The sequence below is a fragment of the Gopherus evgoodei genome, chromosome 13, assembly GCF_007399415.2.
Source record: "Gopherus evgoodei ecotype Sinaloan lineage chromosome 13, rGopEvg1_v1.p, whole genome shotgun sequence".
Lineage (NCBI taxonomy): Eukaryota > Metazoa > Chordata > Testudines > Testudinidae > Gopherus > Gopherus evgoodei.
The window spans coordinates 2,944,351-2,966,700 of record NC_044334.1 but is presented as its reverse complement, the minus strand read 5'-3'; the positions used below and the strand labels follow the sequence as shown (position 1 = coordinate 2,966,700).

General features: G+C 43.8%; 1 protein-coding gene across 1 annotated transcript in view; it reads left to right on the top strand.

Moving 5' to 3' along the window:
• The window catches only part of KIAA1671 (KIAA1671 ortholog), a 149,749-nt gene that overhangs the window by 109,169 nt on the left and 18,230 nt on the right, over positions 1 to 22,350 (top strand). Inside the window, exon 7 of the mRNA XM_030583015.1 lies at positions 11,105 to 11,223. Within this exon, the coding sequence (XP_030438875.1) occupies positions 11,105 to 11,223 (119 nt within the window). The remainder of the gene's footprint in view (positions 1 to 11,104; positions 11,224 to 22,350) is intronic.

Genomic DNA, 22,350 nt, shown 5'->3' with positions numbered 1-22,350 from the left:
CGGCATTAGAAAAGGTTCAGAGAAGGGCAACGAAAATGAATAGGGGTTTGGAACAGATCCCATGTGAGGAGAGATTAAAGAGGTTAGGACTTTACAGTTTGGAAAAGAAGAGAGTAAGGGGGGATATGATAGAGGTATATAAAATCATGAGTGGTGTGGGGAAAGTGAATAAGGAAAAGTTATTTACTTGTTCCCATAATATAAGAACTAGGGGCCACCAAATTAAATTATGGGACAGCAGGTTTAAAACAAATAAAAGGAAGTTCTTCACACAGCACACAGTCAACCTGTGGAACTCCTTGCCTGAGGAGGTTGAGTCTAGGACTATAACAGGGTTTTAAAAGAGAGCTAGATGGAGCTTAAGTCCATTAATGGCTGTTAGCCAGGATCCGTAAGAAATAGTGTCCCTAGCCTCTGTTTGTCAGCGGGTGGAGATGGATGGCAGGAGAGAGATCATTTGATCATTACCTGTTAGGTTCATTCCCTCTGGGGCACCTGGCATTGGCCACTGTCGGCAGACAGGCTACTGGGCTGGATGGACCTCTGGTCTGACCCAGTCTGGCCTTTCTTATGTTCTTATGACTTTAAACAAGTATGTTCTCTAATAGATCAGCAACCTAATAATGAAACAATGTTAACCGGGATGACTTTAAGTGAGGAATTACTGTATTCGAAATCCACTACCATTTCACTTATTTATACCACCACATTCTCAGAGCTTAGACGGATGTTATAAAAAAAAAAAAAAGTTCAAAAGAACCATTAAAATTGTTCTCCATGTAATCTAAGTTAAAACCAAGCATTATCTTACAGTGCAAAGCACATCTTCTATGTTATCATGAGAAAGTCTAAAAACTGCAGGAACATCAAAGAGCAGATAAAATTTTAAGCCAAACTGGTGAATGTGTGTCTGTCAGTCAGTGTTCGAATTAGAAAACTGCTAAGAATTACCGAACTTTCAGAGGGCAACAAATTTAGTCAATAGACCTCATCATGTGTTGCCATTTAAATATTTAGTTGTTTTTAACTGTTCTGAACAAATATCTTCTGCTTCTCAGAAGTACTGCTTTAATATTAGATATACTTACTTGCCATTCTCTTTCTCCTTTGCACTTTTCCATTTTGTTTCCTGAGCTTCTCAGCATATGCCATTCTGTTAAGGGCACACAGGAGCTTAGAAGAAGCTTGAAACTTGAGGGCAGTAAGGGGAGAAAAACCACATGCAATATAGGGCACCAAAATATATAGAGAATTGCTCCTCAGGGCATTCTACACCAAAAAAAATTAAAAATTCTGAGCACAGTATTTTAAAATTCTGCAAAATCCAGCAAGTTTCATTTGTCAATAAATAAATGCAGAGGCTCCAGCATGGCAGTGGGGAGCACAGGCCACTGGCTGCACGAAGGTGGGAGATCACCCGTCAGCACCCCCACCCCTGGGAAATGGCCTCAGTGGTGAGGCTGCACTTGACACTGACACAGCACAAAGCCTGGACCTGGCTCAGAAACACCCTGGGGCCCTGTCCCTCTGCCCCAGGTGTAGGACAAGCAGGCTCAACCAGGCAGGATCCAAGTATGAAGGGGCTCAGTGTGGGGGGGATCCAAGTGTGAGTTGAGAGGGTTCTGTGTGGGACAGTCTGGGTGCAGGCAGCGCAAAGGGTTGGGTCTAGGTGTTGTGGGGTCTGGATACACAGAGGCTTGTTGGGTGGGGGGGTCCAGGTGCAGGGGCAATAGGACTCTGCAGAGGCTTCCAGGTGAAGGTGATTGGGGCTCAGTGGAGGGGTCTGGGTATGGGGGTCTCAGTGAGAGAATATGGGTGCTGGGGGAGTGGGGCTTCATGGGATGGGGGTCTGGGTGAAATTAGTTGGGAGTCAGTGGTGTGAGGGTCTGGATGTGGAGGCTCAGGTTGGTGCAGAGGATGGGGCTTGTCAGGGTGGGGGTTTGAGTGCAGGGAGCTCAATAGGGGGTGTTCTGAGTGAAGGGGTGGGGAGTTTGGAGGCAGGGGGTCTGGGTTCTGTGGAAACTTTATTAGCAAAGCTTATTCTTGTTTCTCTGTCAGAGAGGTTTGTTTAGTATATTGTGATGGAAAAGAGTTCCTCATACTGAATCACATGACAGCTTTACTACTGGGCTGTCATATAAATACCTGTGGAACTATATGGTGTGCTGGTAAGATTGCCATATACTGTAGTTATAGCTCCACAGTGCTTGCTCTTAATACAACTGCAACAATCCTCATGAACGCTACATTGTCGTGTGCAGAAAATGGTACAAGGTGATCAACAGTATCTGTATATTGATTACATAAGTGTTTTATTTTAACAAGCAATATGAGAACATGATTAGATTTATATAGCAAACACCAAGCAGAAAAACATCTGAGCTAGCAGGAGAAGTGGGGAGAAATGTAAGAAGAGTACTTTGTACTTGTAAACTGCTTTGAAAGCGCTACCATAAAGCGCTGGTCAAATACAGGAAAAGAGAGGAGAATTGACTTGCCCAAGGTTACAGAGCTAGTGAGTGGTGGCAGAGATTAGACCCCAGAAGTCTTAACTCAGCTGCCAAGAACATGAAGCTACAAAGATGATATTATGGTAACTGAAACACATGGTTGGCCAGGTAAAGGGGAAGTACCCTGGGCTTGTATGAAATTGCTGCAGAAGTGCCTGACATAGGACAGGAGAAGAACATTCCATGTTACTATATTTGAAAAATTAATGCATTCTTCATGACTGTGTACTTACCCTCAGCGTGAGCTGTAACAACTCATGACCGTAGTCTGCTTCATACAGTAAGGAAAGTAATTGCTATCATAATGTTATTGGATAGGCTGTGGAGGCATTTGAACAAAGCAGAGCAGGAAGCTGTTCAGTTTCATACTACATATGTGCTGAGCTGTGTGTGTTTACTGTAGACTAAAAATAGACTTTTGACTCAGTATCTAGGGATGGTGCATTGAAATAGTTGAAAATTTAGAGCAACTGTACAACCTTTTTCAACTCCTATCATGTGGTAATTCATATTACTTTGTTCAGCATTATCGCAGACCACTTCACAGGTCGCAGCGTATGGAATTGAGACACTGATACATGTGAGCATGAAGTCCTAAGGATCTGGGCTATGCAGGTCTTGCTGCTGTTCTTAGGTCTTGCGATGATGTTGATATTAATGTAAACAGAAATGGCTGACTGAAGTAAAGCTCTGAAGCTGACTCAGCAATGACCCCTCAAAGGTTACATTGGAGTGACAGACAGTTTGTTGTGACTAGGAATAGAAAAAAGGCAAACTATTTGCATGTGGAAGGCTAGGAAGAGATTGATGGCCTTGGTGGAAAGTGTCTGACAAATTATGGAAACCTTGTTTGGTAGGAGTTATGGGATGTTAGAATGTGGTATGACACTAGTTTGTAGATGCTGTAGCTTTATGGCGAGAGAGCTGGTTTTTAACATATATGAGTGATTTGGGGGTGTTCTGTGCAAGGGCAGGAGCTGTAGGGAAAACAACTTTAATATGGAAGTAGAGAGAGCGGTTATTGTGCAGCCTCATTTTGTAGAGAGAAAACAATCCTATGTAATATGTACGTGGGGGATTGTCCTCAGCAGAGTTAAAATTAGACCAGTATAGAACCAGATCCGCACTTCCTCCACAAAATGGAAAATAGCAGACTGCAAGTGAATACTTGGGTGACGAAACAGAAGATTAGAAAACTGGAAGTACGACAGTGGCATTTATGTGAAGAAATCTGAATGCTGTGGAGTGGAGATTCCTAAACTGAAGTCCATGGAGCGCTTGCTGGTAGTCTTTAGAGAGCCATCTGGTCACATGCTGCTCTCCCCTTCTTATTTCTGGCTGCTAAATTGTGTTAAGATAGATAAAAGTATGTAGGTTTCAGAGTAGCAGCCGTGTTAGTCTGTATCAGCAAAAAGAACAGGAGTACTTGTGGCACCTTAGAGACTAACAAATTTATTTGAGCATAAGCTTTCATGGGCTACAGCCCACTTCATCAGGTGCATAGAATGGAACATACAGTAAGAAGATATTTATACATACAGAGAACGTGAAAAGGTGGAAGTACCCATACCAACTGTAAGAGGCTAATTAATTAAGAGAAGCTATTATCAGCAGGGGAAAAAAACTTTTGAAGTGATAATCAAGATGGCCCATAAAAGTATTTAGTAATCTTTTGTAGCAGAGGAATTAAGCAATGTCAGTCAGTAGGATCATGAGCGGGAGGGGAAGTGTCCATAGTGCAATGTAAGGTGAGATTCACATTCTGGAAAAAGTATGGGAAACCCTGCCGTAATGTCAGGTGAATCATTATCTCAAGAGTTTAATAATGGGTTGGAACTAAGATCTGGGGACAGTGCTGACCTGTTCTGAACTAGCTGCAATCAAGCTTTTGGTTAGAATTGTTAACAGTTGTGTTTTTAAAATAAATAAGAGATATACCGTATAAATAAGATACATTCCTCTGGGTCTCCCATTTTGTCTAATCTCATCTGTATCGGGTTCTTTGATCTAAATTCCCAAGAGAGAGACTTTCTTTATTTGGCTTGTACAGTACCAAGCGCATTGTCAGTGCCAAGCGAATAATAAATAACTTGCTGTCTTCTGTTTACTGCAGCTACTCTCCATTTCCCTGCCCGCTATGTTTTTAGCAATTTGTATATTCCACGGAAGGAGAAAGACAGCTAAATGGAGCATGAGGTAGTACGCTTCCCACTCAGCTACTCACTTTTGCTTAGCTTGTCCATTTTTTCCCCCATACTGTGTGTTATGACCTGACTCCATACCCCACCCTTCTTTGGGACATGGGACTCAGTTACCCTACATGCTGAAATCAGTGTCTGAGACTCCCCATCCCCACCAGTCACTTATACATTTGCCACTAGAGTGCCACCTAGACTGCGGGCACTCCAGGCTTCTGCTTTAATCCCGTAAGGACAATGTAGCAGGACCACAAGCAACGCAGGCTTAACAGAGGATTTTTTTAGCCACAGAAACTTTACTCTTAAAGCACTGAGAGTTACAGATCTACGAAAACAAAAGTATTGATGTACCCACCCCTTGCACACTTGGATGATAACTGCCCCTCTGCAGATTTTTAACACCAAACTGGTGCCCATGGAAGGATAGCAATCTGGAGTTGCAAACCTCCAGAAAGTGTCACCCATCTCTCAGTTGTCCAGACAGCTCCCATTTGTGTCTGCACAGCAAAACGGGGGTAAGCTTGGCACACAACTCCAGGAATGTGGCTTTCCAAATCTGAATGTTCAGCTGTCATTGCTAGTGATCCCTGGTTTGCATCATGATCTGGTCCCACCATTTGCTGCTTTTTTCATCAATCCAGAGTCACCATTCAACTGTGCGCAGCTAGTCAGTAAATACATGAAGAAGTTGATCAGTTTCATTCACTGTCTGTATCATCCACCCAACCTTTGTATTCACAGTGCATGATTAGCCACTGTGGTGGTAGTTGTGGCTCCGCAAATACACAAGAATCAGATGTCCTGTCCTCAAAATAGACAAGAGAGCTCCAATGATCTGTGTGGCCTCCATGTCTTTTGTGGTCAGATGGCAGAGAGAGTAAAACTAGTGCAAAAAGAGTAGATTATGGGATAAAGCAGAGAGAACTGTGACAGTTTGGGGTCAAAGTCCCACAATCCCGTACAAGAGTGGTTGTATCCCATGGTATACTGCAAAAATTTCCCACAAGGTTGTGTGTCAGCTGATGGTGCTGGTGTATGCTGGGATGCTTATCCATGGTGCAACATATCTTGTGTTGGTACAGCCTGATTCTGTGAGGACATACAGCACTGGCAAAGGCAGCCAAATGTGAAAACATTCTGCCAAAGTAATACACTAGCTGAACTTTTGCTGGTAACATTTTCCAGTATAGACAAGTCCTAACAGGCAGAAAATCATGCAGGTCTCCTCCTCAAGGATTGTATACTGAAGGAAATGACATGGAACTGAACACTACCCTAGAAAGAAAATATGAATGTTTGTTGGTCATTTGGGATAATGAATACAAGAAGGAGCCAGCATGTCTGTACATGATACATAATTCTAGCTTCAATGGATGACTCAGTGCCACTGGGAAACAGAAGGCACTAGAGTGCTTTACTTTGGAGTAGGATGTTATAGCTGTGACTTTACATCTGTCTGCTGCAAATTCAGATATGACCCATTTCTTCCCCCTCCCCGTCCCCACAGAAGAGGATTGATTCCTTCATATTTGTCACTTATATCTAAGTCATACAACCTGCTAGCTTCCCTAGACAGTTATTTGAAAATGAGAGGTGCGAGATACAATGAAGAAAGGCAAGGATATTCAGTTAGTTCTATTACAACCCTTCTAATTCATTTCATTGTAGCTACACTTTAATCTGGTTTGTTTTTTATCAAATACCTTCTAATATCCGGCGTTATGCAACACTGCTACTTCTGGGAAAGTGTTCTGCCCTTAATTCTGCTGGGGGAATTCGCAGCTGCCTGGATTACATCCCCATTGTGTCGCTCAGGGGCAAAACTGGAACTGAGAATCTTGCCCAGTGTATGTATTAAATGCACAGTTTACTGAATAACGAGGAGTTGTGACCGCCATATAATTGAGCAAATGGTAAATCAGTGTTGTGACTTCAGCTGAAAAATAACCGGGATATCTGGTAATTTTATACCTATGTTTATAGGAACTCAGAGAAGTGCTTACTGAAAATGAATGTAAGACTTTTTTTACACTTCTTCTGCTTTCCATAAAATACCATTCGGAGTGCCTCACAAGACTAACTTGAAAGTGGGTACCTGTAGCAAGCCAATCAAATGTTAAAAGAACCCTTTGCTGTCATTTAGTACATTTACTATCCAGAATAACATTCAGTTTATATCGTATAGCTATATAGTCTTGGGCAAGTTAGTTCACCTCTCTGTGCCTCATTTTTCCACATCCAAAAATGGGGATAATTATACTTTTTTTATTAAAGCGCTTTGAGAACTATGGATGAACATTTTAGAAGAGATGGCGATTATTTATTATTTTTTACAAGCACAAACTGTTAAAATACATTATTAAGGATGCAAAGTCAAGCTCTCAGAAGTTAGGAAATGCCAGAGCTAAGGTTGCCCATGCAACCGTAATTGTGCCCTCTTGTATGCATGCATTGTGTGCTATGATAGTCTTTAATTGCATGATCACATACTATTTTTCCTGCCTTACTCAGCGTACTGGATGGATGATGCTTGCTTAATGAGCAGCTAGTCAATATTCTGATTGTTCAATGTTTGACTCTAGGTCTTAGTTATTGCGCACTATTCAAACCCTGCACGGAACACAGAATTATTAATTTCCTTATGGGCTTTACTGTGGGGCTCAGCACTAGAGTATCTGAATACTTCCCCAATGCTAATGAATTTATTTTCACAACATTCCTGAGACAGACACACAGGTGACAGCATGAAAAACTGCATCCTGAAGGATTAAAGTTTGGCAAAGTTATTAGCAACTGAAAACAGAGCCATATAAAGGGAATTTTCAGGCAACCTTAACGATCGGTGGGGCCACCAGCCCTGCCTGTTGTTATATTGCATTTATTATATAGCACAGCTTCCAAGGACGTCCATGAGAATCTTCTGTCACGCAAGGACACAAACCAATTTCTGTGCACGGCTCTGAGTGTATGGCTCACACGCAAGTGTATCTTGGGATGTGTTGATTTTTACAGGTTTTATTACAGCCATTGGCTGGTTCTAGATTGATTCCCGTAGTGCAAACATGAGGCGTTTGGACAGTATTCTTTTAATGTGAGAGAGCCAAAGGCTCACAGTTGGACTTGCATTTCTGCTGCTGCTTTTCTCTTCATGGTGACTGTGTTCTTGACTGTTCTGCAAGCAGTTATAAAACTCCTTTCCCCTCTTGTCTAATTATGCATATGTAGTACATTTTAAAATTTTCTGTGGAGACCGTTGTGTCTACACTACAGCTCCTATTGAAGTGAACCAATGTACCATTCACCTTCATAAAAGTTTTATCCTATAAAACTATTTTTCCTGCCTTTGTCAGTGTACTGTACTATTTTTATATTGGTATTTGCTGAGCATGCTCAAAAAAGTAATGACCGTGCTTACTGGTTTTTGTTCAGCAACTAATTATCCAAGTGACAGAATTCAATTGTCTGGAGATTGATTGTGGCAGGGAGAACCTTTCACTTCTACTTGTTGGTTCAAATCCTACACAGACTTTTGGTAACTGGCAATCATAACTATCATTTGGCTTTTGGTTGGCCCATGTAAAATGAGTTAGGTGGTCTTAATCCAGCTCAGACAGGTTAAGTGTCCACAACACAACTGCCACCCTCCCAACACTCAATGTTAGGTGCTAATTGGCAACTTTGGCAGTCCCTTGAGAGAGGTCAAGTACTAAATGGTCATGGAGACTGAATTATCCTTCTGCTCCTAGGGATGGCCCCTCCACATCAGCTAGTGTCATCTCAGTAAAGCTATGGTAAGAAACTGTTTCTGCTGCTCTGTGTGCTCACAGTTCTGTGGGTAGACAGAGCTTGGGGCTCCAGAGCTGTCACTCTGACACCTTTCACTGACTTGGTGGATGCTGCTGAATAATTTCTTACCCTAAGGAGCATCCATATCACTTTCCTCCTCAGGCACCTGCTCCCCTCCCTCACTTTAACAAGACAAAACACTCGTCTATGCTTTAGGGCACTTTCTGCACTGATGGAGGGAGGAACAAGATGAGTCTCTTGTTTCTAATTTCTGTGATCAAATGTTGTAGGAACAATAAATGACACACATGACTAAGAAACAGTATTCTCACTACTCTTATGGCTTCAAATTGAAAATTAACCACATGTGACATTCTCTTCCAATGCACTTGGAGATTAGACATAATGTCACAATGCAGATGTAAAATGTCAGTGTGTAATGATTCCGACACTGTGAGTTGGTGCAGAAATGAGAAGAAGAAAAAGTGGCTGAAATGACTTGTTGAGGATCACTTGGAAATGTCATTTCACATCAGACTCTATTGCTGTGTTTCACACAGTTACAAATGACTCTTGAAAAGAAAACGGCTGTTTGTTTTTAAAGACATATGGAACTAGAGTATAAAGGCTGAAGAAAACTCACTGCTGTGTGATACTGTGTACTGTTCATTTTCTCTCCTTCAGAGGATTGTTAGCTTTAAATGTTCTTGTGGATTTATAACAAAAAAGTTAAAAGCTAATAAAATAGCAATCCAATGTTTAAAAGGAATACTGGCAAGTAAATTAGACTCCAAATACAATCTATTGAAATAGCTATGATCATATGGAGGAAAGGCTATGGATTCTGAATATATTCCAAAAAATGTAGTCTGTAAAAACAATAGGTTCTTGTGTGGACCTGCACAACAAGCTTTCTGCTTCCTCATTTGACTTTGTGCAGCACTTAATTCGCAAACCTCAGTTTCTAAGCTATGCACATTCCTACTGACCCAGTCACAATGCTACTGCACAAACAAGGAGGTGGATCAAATGGAGCTCCATCAAATGATTCTGCAGCATTATAAACAAAAGTGAGGAAGAAGTGAGCAAAAGAGCAATGTTTGCTAAACAGGTGCAATTGTCAGGCAAGATAATTTTATTTCGAGGAACTTCCATAATACTTCCATACTGCCAAAATACTCCTATAGAAGAAGCTAGAAATGAGGACGAAGTACACAACTTCTGTTATTCCCTCAGTAAAGTTGTGTGTGTTTACATGCTGCCCTCCAAAAATTACTTGCTAACTATTGTTAAATAGAAGAGGCATTAACTGTAGCCATCTATCTTTGAGTTAATGAAACAAAACAAATCATTTCCTGCATCAGGCCCCAATGATTTGCCCATGAAAATAAAGCATCTTTTTCATAAAGACCTTACTAGCCTTTGGGTGTTGTGACAAAGTTCCTCCTCTACCTTGGTGGGTCCTGCGCTTTTTGGCAGGTTTTCTCATCTCAGTGGTCTTTCCCACAGTCTGGGTCAACTCCTACTGTGTCTGATCAGGAGTTGGGAGGTTTGGGGGGAACCCGGGCCTGCTCTCTACTCCGGGTTCCAGCCCAGGGCCCTGTGGATTGCAGCTGTCTATAGTGCCTCTTGTAACAGCTGCATGACAGCTACAACTCCCTGAGCTACTTCCCCATGGCCTCCTCTAAACACCTTCTTTATCCTCACCACAGGACTTTCCTCCTGGTGTCTGATTATGCTTGTGCTCCTCAGTCCTCCAGCAGCACAGCCTCTCACTCTCAGCTCCTTGTGCCTTTGTCTCCCAGCTCCTCACATGCACTTCCTCTCCTCTGGCTCCTCCCTGCCTGACTGGAGTGAGCTCCTTTTTAAACCCAGGTGCCCTGATTAGCCTGCCTTGATTGGCTGCAGATGTTCTAATCAGCTTGTCTGCCTGAATTGGTTCTAGCAGGTTCCTGATTACTCTAGTGCAGCCCCTGCTCTGGTCACTCAGGGAACAGAAGACTACTCAGCCAGTGACTAGTGTATTTGCTCTCTACTAGACTCCTGTACCCCACTGGCCTGGGTCTGTCACAGTGTTTATAGACTGAAGACATTTTACTAGTTAAACTGTGTTTCTGTGCATAAGTTTACTCTCGTTCAGCTTTAGACTTATAGATTTGAAAGCTACTGGCAGGGCCGGCACTTGCATTTAGGCGGCTTAGGCAATTGCCTAGGGCGCCAGCATTATTAGGGGGCGGCATTTTGCTGGGGGGGGGGGGCAGGCGGCTCCGGTGGAGCTTCCACAGTGGTGCCTGTGGAGGGTCCGCTGGTCTATGGCTCCGGTGGAGCTGCCGCAGTCGTGCCTGCGGACGGTCGGCTGCTCTCGCGGCTGCGGTGGACCTCCCACAGGCACGACTGCGGCAGCTCCACCGGAGCCGTGGGAGCTGCCGACCGTCCGCAGGCAGGACTGTGGAGCTGAGAGCCCAGCGTGCTGGGCTGCGAAATGGCCATGCGCCTAGGGCACTCAAACCCCTAGCTCCGGTCCTGGCTACTGGCATAAATTAACTCAGTAAACTGTTTAACCAAACTGGTAAAGGAATCATGTTAAACTTCTATTATATTGTGTTGCAGGATCAACTGAAGCAGTGCTTTGCCAGACATACCCCAGAGGCCAAGGACACCGACACACTTGTGCAAGAGGCTGACAGTCAATATGGTACCAGGAGTGAGCAGCGCCACAGTGGAGACAGGTAGGACTGAGGAAGGTTGACTGTGTTCTCCCCAGTGATTTGGATGGATATTGCATGTTGTATTTTCCCTTTTGATATGTTTTCTCTAGCTTACAATGCCGTAGACGGTTTGAGGATATGCCTCAAGTAGCCATACCTGTGCTTGCTCTGATTGAGATGGCACACTAAAAATAGAAGTATAACCACAGCAGGAAAGACTAACCATCTGAGTGCCTAACTGTGGGCTCACATTGGATAATACTTGGGGGCTGGTCCATCCTGCTGCTCTTGCCACTGCAGATATGCTTCTGCTTTTAGAAGTGATTGAGCTAGCATGGGGATGGCTACTTGAGCTGGAAATTACACCTTGTAGCTCCAGTGTAGACATGTCCTGAGATATTTTGAGACGTCCACTTACTCCTTTTTCCTTAAAATGTGAACAGTCACTGTAATAGTAGCATTATGTAGTTCCATGTTTGTGTCTGAATGACATATCTATCAAATGTGCTTGGTTTATAAGTGGAAAAGCCTCTTTTTAAAACTATCACAGCAAGCTGCAGCTGGGATCAGATATTTGAGCTGTTCCTTCTGGCTCATGCATGATCATCAGTTATATAATTCATGAATAGTAAAAATCCCGCAACTGGGACTAAATTAACAATTCTGTTCATGTATGAGCCGGAATAGGATCTAGTTTACATTCTTTGGTGACTACAGAAGGAAAAAGCAGTAAAAATATGACCTCCTTTGGTAGATAAAGCAGTTATGATTGAATTCATATAGGGAGCGGTTCTATTGAACAATATAGTGCCATTTTTATGTACTTGCTTTTCAGACCAAACCCGGACTTCAGTGTTGTAAATTAGACATATATGGAGATATACCTATCTCATAGAACTGGAAGGGACCCTGAAAGGTCATTGAGTCCAGCCCCCTGCCTTCATTAGCAGGACCAAGTACTGATTTTTGCCCCAGATCCCTCAGTGGCCCCCTGAAGGATTGAGCTCACAACCCTGGGTTTAGCAGGCCAATGCTCAAACCACCAAGCTATTCTCCTCCATTTCCCCCCATTAGATGAGTGATGACCTAGTTGTGTGGTGCGTGTGCTTCTGTCACTGTTCTTGGGGAGGTTTCACATACCATGAAATATATCCATAGATTTCATAGTGTTCAAGGCCAGAAGGGGAACCATTATATCATATAATCTGACCTCCTATATGTCACAGGCCATTAAACTTTGCCCAGATTGCCTGTACTGAGCTCAGTTACACACAAACATTTCAGTCCTCAGGAGACCACACTGTTGTGTGCCACATGCAGAGAACAGGAAAGATTGAAGTGCCACCAATGCCCATGGGCCCTGCAATGGCAGGGAATTGGTTAATGAAATATGGCCAGATATTCCTAGCAGGTGGTCCATGCCCCTACTGCAGAGAGAGGTGTAACAACTCCAGTTTGACCAGCAGGCAAATTCCTTCCCACTTGCAAAGATGACACACAAACTGGGGGAGTGATGAACACTGAAGAGGACAGATCACTGCTTCAGAGCAAACTGGATCACTTGGTAAACTGGGCACAAGCAAACAATATTGGTTTTAATATGGCTAAATGTAAATGTATGTATCTAGGAACAAAGAATGTCGACCATACTTGCATGATGGGGGACTCTACCCTAGGAAGCAGTGATACTTAAAAAGATCAGGAGCTAATCAGCTGAAATGAGCTCCCAGTGTGACTCCGGCCAGAAGAGCAAACGCGATCTGGGATGTATAAGCCGGGGAATCTCGAGTAGTAGAGAAGTTATTTGACTTCTATATTTGGCTCTGGTATGACTGCGGCTGGAATCCTGTGTCCAGTTCTGGCCTCCACAATTCAAGATGGACGTTGAAAATTGGACAGGGTCCAGAGAAGAGCCACAAGAACCATTAAAGGATTAGAAAACCTGTTTTACAGTGATAGATTCAGAGAGCTCAATCTAGTTAGCTTAACAAAGAGATAGTTAAGAAGTGACTTGATCACAGTATCTAGGTGTCTGTAAGGGGAATGAATGTTTAATAATAGGCTCTTCAATTGACCAGAGAAAGACATAACACAGTCCAATGGTTGGAAGTTGCAGCTACACAAATTGAGACTGGAAATAAGATGCAGATTTATAACAGTGAGAGTAATTAACCATTGGAGCAATTTACTAAGAATTGTGGTGGATTCTCCATCACTGACCATTTTAAAATGAAGATTGGATTTTTTTTTTTAAATCTGCTCTAAGTATTTTGGGGGAGGTCTCTGGCCTGTGTTATATAGGAGGTCAGACTAGATTGTCACAATGGTCCCTTCTGGCCTTGGAATCTATGAAACTGAAATTTGGTGATTAGTTTGACCTTGAGCATGGGAGCAAGAATCTAAGAAAGAGGATTCTGTATACCACCTCAGAGCACTGGACTAACCCATCTGGTGTCCCATCTCCATATGTGACCAATCTCTGATGCTTCAGAGGAAGACAAAGAAAACCAAACCCTAAAATACATCTGGCTAATTGTGCATTGGGAGGATAAGTGGGGGAAATGTTTTCTGACCTGGCAGGCAATGGGCTAAAGACCTGACACATGAGATTTGATTCTTTGTCTTAAGGCAGAGCTTCAAGTGGTATGAGCATATTGAGGGCAATGTATGCACTCTGTTTTCCCCCTGGCCCATGAAAGAAGGGAATGAACAGCGGGATTCTCAGGCTCCAAGGCCAGAAGGAACCCCCACGACCACTCAGTCTGACCTCACACGCACACAGGCTGTAGAAAATCTCCCAGAGGCTGGATTGAAACATAGCTTTTTAGAAAGACATCTAATTTCACTTTACAGACTGAATTGAGCTCACGTAAGGATTGCTTTCCAGTCCCTGGATTATGTCTGTAGTCCTCCTTTTAACTCTCCAGCATTTCCACATCTTTCTTGAACTGGACACAGTAGTGTTCTTACTGATGCTGTGTACAGAGGCAAGATCACTTTGCTACAGGTGTTTGATATTGTCCCTTTGATCATCCGAGGTTCACGTTAACCCTGGTGCCATGGTATTGCACTATGCTGTGCTGTGGCAATTATCTGTGATGATCCTAAGTCCTTTTCTGAGTTACAGCTTTCCAAAATAGTCTCTCATCCTTTAGTGCATTCTTGGTTTCCAGATGTATTATCTTGCAATTGGCTTTAGCAAAACACATTTATTTAGATAATGACCATTTAACATAGGGTGACCAGACGTGCCGTTTTTAAAGGGACAGTCCCATATTTAAGCCCTCCTGCAGGTGTCCCGACTTTTTCTTAAAAACAGGCAAATTGTCCTGTATTTTCTGTCTCCATCCCCCATCAGTACTGGCAGGTCCTGCTGCTGGCTGCATCCCTGCTTGCCAGCCACTTGTCCACCAGCGGTGAGTAGGGGGCTCCAGTGGTTGACGATGGGGGTGGCTGTGCAAGGCTGGTGGCGGGGCAAAGCTGTAGCACGCAGGGCTGGCCACTCGCCCCGCTGGTCCATCATCACAGCCTATGCTGTGTGCTGGCTCTCAGCCAGCAGGACACACATCTCCCCTCCCCCCCCTCCCCCCCACACACTCCGGTCCCATTTCCGGCCGACACTGGCTGCACACTGTGAGTTATGGTGACTGGTGAGTGCAGGCCGGTGCCAGGCAGCTGCCGGTTACGTGTTGCCTCTGCCTGCCACCCATTGACCCTTTACATGCTCCCCCTCTTGCCATCCTCTCCTTGCTTTGCCCCTTCACCCTCCCCAGCCCCGCTGTTTCCCCATATCCCCCCCAATGGGCTGCGTCCCACTCCCAGTGCTGTGTGAAGAACAAGCCCCTGGTCAGAGCTCTCAGCTCACCAACAGCCTGGCCGGCAGGCTCCTTCCTTCCCCCACTGCCTCAGGCTGGGCCAGCGCCCTGAGAAAGCCCAAGACCCTCTGGCCTGGGGTGCTGGCCAGGAGGAGCCAAGCCCTGCATGTGCCAAAGCCCCACACAGTGCTGGCACGGGGAAGCCTCTTCACCCCTCAGCTGAGCTCTGGAGTGACCGGGAGACGGGGCAAGGGGAGCGATTTCCAGCTTGTTTGCGTCCTGACCCTGCAGGCTCCACAGTAGCCCCCTGGGCATGAGCTTAGCTCCATCTTCACCCTCCAGCCCCCTGCCATAGGTCCTGCCCCCAGGGAGAGTGGGGCTGCTCTGTCCCCATGGCACCCTCACCTGCTGAGCCACCTCTGTGGTGGGGTTTGCTGAAGCCCCTGCAGTCAGGTTCCCTGGGCCTGGTGTGCAATGCATCCTAAGGGCTTAACCCCTTCCTGCCCGCGCTGCAGCCAGGCACAGGAGGCGGCTGGGTTATGTCAGTGGCCTGCAGCGGCCTGAAGGTGTTAGCTGCCTTCCGACACTGTGCGGGCAGGGACAAGATGCTTCCAGCCACAGGGGAGTGTGTGTGTTGAGGGGGCAAGAGATGAGCTCTGCAAAGACACAAGATAAGTAATTACTCCCCTCCTCCCCCGCCCATCCCCATGGCTGGAAGCAGCTCACATCCCTTCCCTCCTACAGAGTGCCAAAAGGCTGCTGCTGGCCACATTCTGGTGTGAACCCTGGCAGAAATCTGGGGAGGGGGATGTGACCCTGTGTACCCCGCCAAGTTGCCTTGGGAAGACGCAGTGCCAGTTACCAGGAGAGGCGGGTCCGTCTCAGGGGCCCAGCCAGACATGGAGGGCAGAGAGTGCCGGGCAGGGAGAGCTGGGTTGGTCGGTCACCCCATCGTGTGAGAGAAGTATACAGGAGTGTGTGTGTCTCACCCCTCCCTGTGTGAACCCTACAGTCTTAAAGGTAAATAAGGAGAATCCAGCTACTCAGTATTTCTTTTTAAAAGTGGATCAGTCAACTTGATGTTAATTTGAATGTTTGTACTGCATAGTTCTGATTCAGTGCCATTGAACTCGCTTGAATACGAGTAATTTTACCAGGTGTCTCGTATTCAGCATACGGAAATATGGTCACCCTAATTTAACAAGATGCTTCAAATTACTCTAGCACAAGGCACTTACATAGAAGCTGTTTTACTTGCCGCCTTTGATATAAATTCTGGTATCTATCCATACCAATTAACGATATCTAAATAAACATTCTGGAGAATAAGAAGATGATAGCTTATAACAGGCCTTTAAATCCCAAACACTCTACAGTGGTAAATGCAGTGTGTCCATTAATTGATGCTTTCAAGCGCTCTGTTCCAGTCAAAGTAGTGGTGTTATGCTGTATTAAGGTGTACCCAACCTTGGCTTATCCTGAATTTAAGTACCATAGTATGGTTATAACTGAGGTGCCCAGCAGCAAGGTTGGGTGAGTTATCAAAGTCAACTTTTCATTTTTAATACCATTTAAAGCCAGGGCCCCCGGAGTGAAAATTGTAAGCTTGCTCAGTCACCTATTTGTGTTTAGGTATTGTCTTGGTCTCAGATCTGTCTGTGGCAATATCTTAATTGCTAAACACAATGTAGAAATGACTGCTTTAACTCTGGGTCTTACTGCAGTTCTAACGTCACTTGTGTTCAGAATATGTTTTGCATCTGGGAGATGGTGCAATATAAATATTTTATGCTTGCTAAGACTGGGTAGTTTTATGGTTAAGAAGACCTGATGGGCTGACAAAATGATATGCCAACATCTAAATCTCTTCAGTAAGTTAAACTTTAATTAAGTATTGGCAGCTGCCTTCTCTGTGAAATCAGTCTCCAACAACAAAGGCATCTTCCTTTCAAATTCAAAAGCAAGACCAGTTGAACATTTATTTCAAAGCTGGGTTATGGCTGTGGTTAACTCATGATAGAAAAGGAGGCCACCTTAAAAATGCTAATTTATTTAGGCATTGAATTGTCAAGCCTTGAATGCTGGAGTGTTTTTCCTCTGCAGCAAATGTTGAGATACCCCTAAAAGGAGAGCAGGAAATGCCTTGATGGGATTCTAGGCACTTGGCTGCCCTCCCTGCTCTCCTGTAGGGTGATTCCATCATTCATTGCAGGGGGGAATGCTGATGTCCAAACTCAGGACTCAGCAGGTAAATGGAGGAGTTGATTTTTCAAATACTGGATTTGCTTAGAAGATATAAAGCTACCTGTATATTCTGTTCATGATTTAGATCTTCTTCGTATGCAGTGGAGCTGGAGGGAGGTATGTGACGGGGAGGGAATCATGGAAACTTTTGCTGTTCATCTGTTAATAGAAACGTTCAGTATTCTGGAGCCTGAGAGTTAAAAATACTCTAACCGTGCAGCTGTAAGAAAGAAATGAGGTTTCCTAGTCTTGTGGTGGCAGTCTGCTTCACACTTAATAAAAAAGCCTGTGTATCTTAAATATGAACCTTCTCTGCTCTTAAAGGGAAAGTGTTTCATCTTTAAACCGTTACCTTGCCTCATTGTTCACTGGTTTCACCCCAACCGCTCTCAACTAGCTGATTTGGGCCTTGGCCTGCTTACAGCCATCTTTGCATGTTTAATTCCACATTGTTTGTGCTCCTGAGCGATACTTGCTGTCTTGGGGCTTGTTCTGTCAATTTTTCTTGATTGTGTTTTATTTTGAATGTACTTTGCACACTCTTCCAAACGTTCAGGCTGTGTGTATATAAAACCAAACTTCACACCTTACTTTGTTTTGCAAAAACATATTGTGCACCATGTGAGTCATGAGCTAACTTGGTGGTTCTCTGTTTGGGATTTAATGGCTTTATTTAATTTCTTGGCCAGATCCCTGCCTTGCTATGCCTCTTTTAGACAGCTCCTTTGGCAGGTAGGGAATTGTGTAGTGCAGGGGCAGACAATGGTGCTGGGAGCAGGGAAAGTAGCCCTTTGATGGCTGTGGGCAAGGTGGTGTGAGCTAAAGCAACCTCCAGAGCTGCTCCAGTGTACACTGGGGACTGGCCTCCAGAGCAGCCCAGGTATGGGAAATGCAAGGAGCAAAGGCCGTCTGTGTGCATCCCCCACCCTGGTGCCTCCTGTGCTGCATCTCCTTCAGTGCTTCGCTACCCAGTGCTCCTGCAAGGAGCACGTAGTGTAAAAAGTTATTCCTGAGGAAAAAGGAGTTGCTTAAAACATAGCCATTGTGAGACTGAGGGGTGGAGAATTATGGAATGCTTGTTAAAGAACATCAGATTTGATTGGGTTGTTATGTAAATGTTGTATTTGTTTATGGAACAGGATGATGAATGGAGCTAGAAGGCTTACCCCGTTTCCTCCTCATTGTTAGAAGATCTCTGTATCTGAGGGGTGGGTTTTTTTAAAAGTGGGATGGCTGTGTGACTCCTAACCTAGCCTTAGGTGTTGTGGGAAATGTAGTTCAGTAACTTGCTAGATGTGTTGTTTCAGGCTTGTTTATTTTTATGGTTGGGTAAGCTTTTAAGACTTGAGGGTTTAAGAACAGGTTTTGTACAAAAGCATGGTGATGAGTTACCTGAGTAGTTGCATTGTATATCAATCGTTTAGCTGTAGAGAGCAGTTATAGTTATTTGGGGTTCGGGATTATGGCCAGGGCAGGGGCTGTATTCCATGGCACAATGAGATCAAATTTTGCTGCAAGAAACCCTAAATGCAGTGTTCACTTACACTCGCCCAGTGACATGACATAGCCTTCATTCCCAGGCCTGACCTCAAATATATACTGACTCCTATGAGAGACAGTTTAAAATACTCATTCACATTGGAACAATTATTATTTTTGAGAATGAGGTTTTCAGTATGTTCTCCAGGCAGTCTGGCTCCCTGGGCCATGGCTACCACAATGTTGTCTAGGTGGTCCAGCTTGGAAACTCTTGGGCAGCCAGTTTCAGCATTTCATCTCCCCAGCTCTCTGGACCTCAACTGCAATGCTAATTCTCCAGGCAGACCAGCCTGACAGCTTACGCTTCTGGCTCTTCCCACGTCCTGTCTGCAAACTGAGCTCCGGCTGCCTGGCCTAAAGGAACAATGCAGGAAGCACACACTGCAATCTCATGACCTTCTCGTAATGGGGAAAGTTGGAGAGCAAGAGGCTGCTGCTTCAGGTTGGTCCTGACAAGGCAGACAGAATCTCCATCGCTGGAGATATTTAAGAGTAGGTTAGATAAATGTCTATCGGGGATGGTCTAGACAGTATTTGGTCCTGCCATGAGGGCAGGGGACTGGACTCGATGACCTCTCGAGGTCCCTTCCAGTCCTAGAGTCTATGAGTCTATGAGAAAATAAAATGTTGGGTGCCTGGCTGCAGCAAATTGGTGAATTCTGTGTTGGTAATGCTGACATTTTTGGTATCTTAGGGAAAAAGTGGTTTTTGTGGCCGCTGAATAACAACGTAAGAGCAGCCATACTGGGTCAGACCAATGGTCTGTTTAGCCCAGTATCTTGTCTCCCAACAGTGACCAATGCCAGGTGCTTCAGAGGGAATGAACAGAACAGTTAATCATCAAGTGACCCATCTCCTGTCACCTATTCCCAGCATTTAGCAAACAGAAGCTAGGGATACTGCAGAGTATGGTTTTGCATCCCTACCCATGGAGTCCATGGGTATGTCTACACAGCAATATAACATGTGCAGCTTGCCCATGTCAGCTGACTAAGGCTTGTGGAGCTTGGGTTGTGGGGTTATGAAAATTACAGTGTAGATGTTCTGGCTCAGACTGAAGCCTCAGCTTTGGGACTCTGGAGTGGGGGAAGGTCCCATAGCCCAGGCTCCAGCCTAAGCCTGAACATCTAATCTGCAATTTTATAGCCAGGCTCTCCGCCCCCATCCTGAGCCCAAGTCAGCAGACGTAGGCCAGCTGCGGGTGTTTCATTGCAGTCTAGATATACCCCATGGGGCCCTGATTCAGATGAACAAGACAGCTCTGTAAGAGCCATTGTTTTAGTCGTTTTCGGGAATGTCTCAGCAATATTCCTGAATTGATTTATGCTCTGTTGCTGTTTTCAAGGTTATCTCCCCAAATTTAAACATTAGGAACATAATTATTTTTAATGAAGTGAAGATTCTGAAGCACAATTCTGAGGCAAGAGGGGAATTCCAAGGCAAAATCAGTAGTTGCAAAATCACAGATACACAAGGCCCTGTTTATGGATACCCTTCACTGAGAGAGGAACTAGAGATCCTCTCCCAATGGAGCTAGGCACTGCTGGAGCTAGCCTAAGAGTCTCATTTGTGATGCAGTTTAGCAGATAGTTCATTAAAATGGGTAGTGATGTTTCAATTATTCAGATTTTCTCTTCTTAAATAAAGAGAATTTTTTGTATAAACCTTCTCAGGTTCTTCAGTGAGCTATCCCAATCTTTCTTTGCAGTAATTATTTAAAAACAATAGTCTTCAGAGAGGCAAATTCAGTCTCTTTGATAAAAGAGAGACATATTAGTTACATAATGGAATTGTAATATTCTGCTTTTATGCCAGGTGACATTTTGACATTTTAGCCATTTCCTTGGACTACTGGAAAGTTTTAGAAAAGAAAAGAAACTCAATGTAATCCAATATCAGTAAGCTATAATGGCATGAATTTACCTTTTATATCCTGTAACTGAAATCTTTAAGTGGAAAATTATTTTGCACCATATGTGGCTATTTATTTGCAGTGTGTCGATGCAGAGAGTTGACTCTGACTCTTTAATATATTGCAAAGGTATTCAAGTTGAAACTGGATGTCCCCTGTATTTCTCTTCTGGACTCTGGTATTACACAATCTCCCGCACTGAGTAAAGCAGCATATTCTCTGCAGCAATTTAGAGAATTGCTGGGACTGTTTACATAGACAGACAGTGAAAATAAAATATAGAATTTCATTGCTTACATTTGTATGGTACCTGTTGTGCTTACGTTTGGGTGCACTTTGTATGAAAATGTTGGGTTTACTTTTTAGAGGAACAGGCAGTCTTTTTGAAAGGCATATACAGAATTGAGCACTGATATGGTATTTTAATAATTGTGTGATATACAGAATATGCAAGCATACAGATTTTTAGCCCAAAGAAGTTGCAATCTATTCTAAATGATACTGTAGATTTTAATTTCTGATTTGGCTCCTTTACTTAGTGTAGTGTTTGGGGAGGAAAAAAATCTACTCTGCATAATTATTCTCGTGCTCCAGTTATCTTTGTCATTTTCTTATTGATGAGCTGTGTCACAATATTTAGAATGTAATGATGTTGTAATTGTGCAGGAACTCCAAAAGGGAATCTATTCAAACGTTTGTATGAGGAAGCCATTAATTAGTTTAATCGAGTGAGAGCGACTGTATTTTCTAATACTGTTGAAGCAAAATATTTTCACTTTTCAAGGCTTCCCATGCCTACATCACTTTCAGTCCAAGGGTGTGGTATGGGAGAACTTTTCCAGAGACTTACAAATCAGAAAAGATTTTTAAATGTGTAGCTTAAATTTCCCCAAAGATGCTATGTCCCAAAATTCTCTTCGCACATTTCTGCATGCTTTTACACTCTGAATGAATCTAGAAGGCTTAAAGTTGCAGATACCAACCATCTTTCCCAATAAAGAATACTAGACAAGGTTCCCTCTGAAGCTCATTAGCACCACTTCTTAATTGGCTGGGAACAGGGCCACTATTGAGGGAAGCAAGAGACCTTTCTTCTGCTTATCTGCTGGAAACTCTGCCTGTGCAGTGCCAGCAGTCCCTGCCAACCTGGAAATTAACATGTTTGCTGTTGCTTGATAACAACTATTTTTTCCAACAGTACATTCTTGAATGTTTTCCTTTCAAGATTATCAGTGTCAATCACACCACGTACCGAGTGGTGCTCTTCAGAAATGTGCACACATATATATTTAACCACACACACGCACACAGTTTAAGATTTTTGTTTCTTAAAATAGCTTAGCTAGAAACTTCCCAAAAGCAGGTTCTTAATCATAAAGGACTCTTAGCAGAAATGAGTCTGAGCCATGGGGGCTTCTCATTTAAAAAATAAAAATAAAACAACCCCATTAGCTTTGCCATGCCATGAAACTGCTTCATTTCCACTTTTCTCCTCCGCCGTCAAATGCTGCACCAACCCTGTGTCCCACAAGGGTTATGCAAGATCACTGACTAATATAAGTCTGTCTGGATGTAGAGTGATTCCTTTGATAGCTACGTTTGGGGTTGGAGTGGGGGCGGTCTTCCAGGACTGAATGA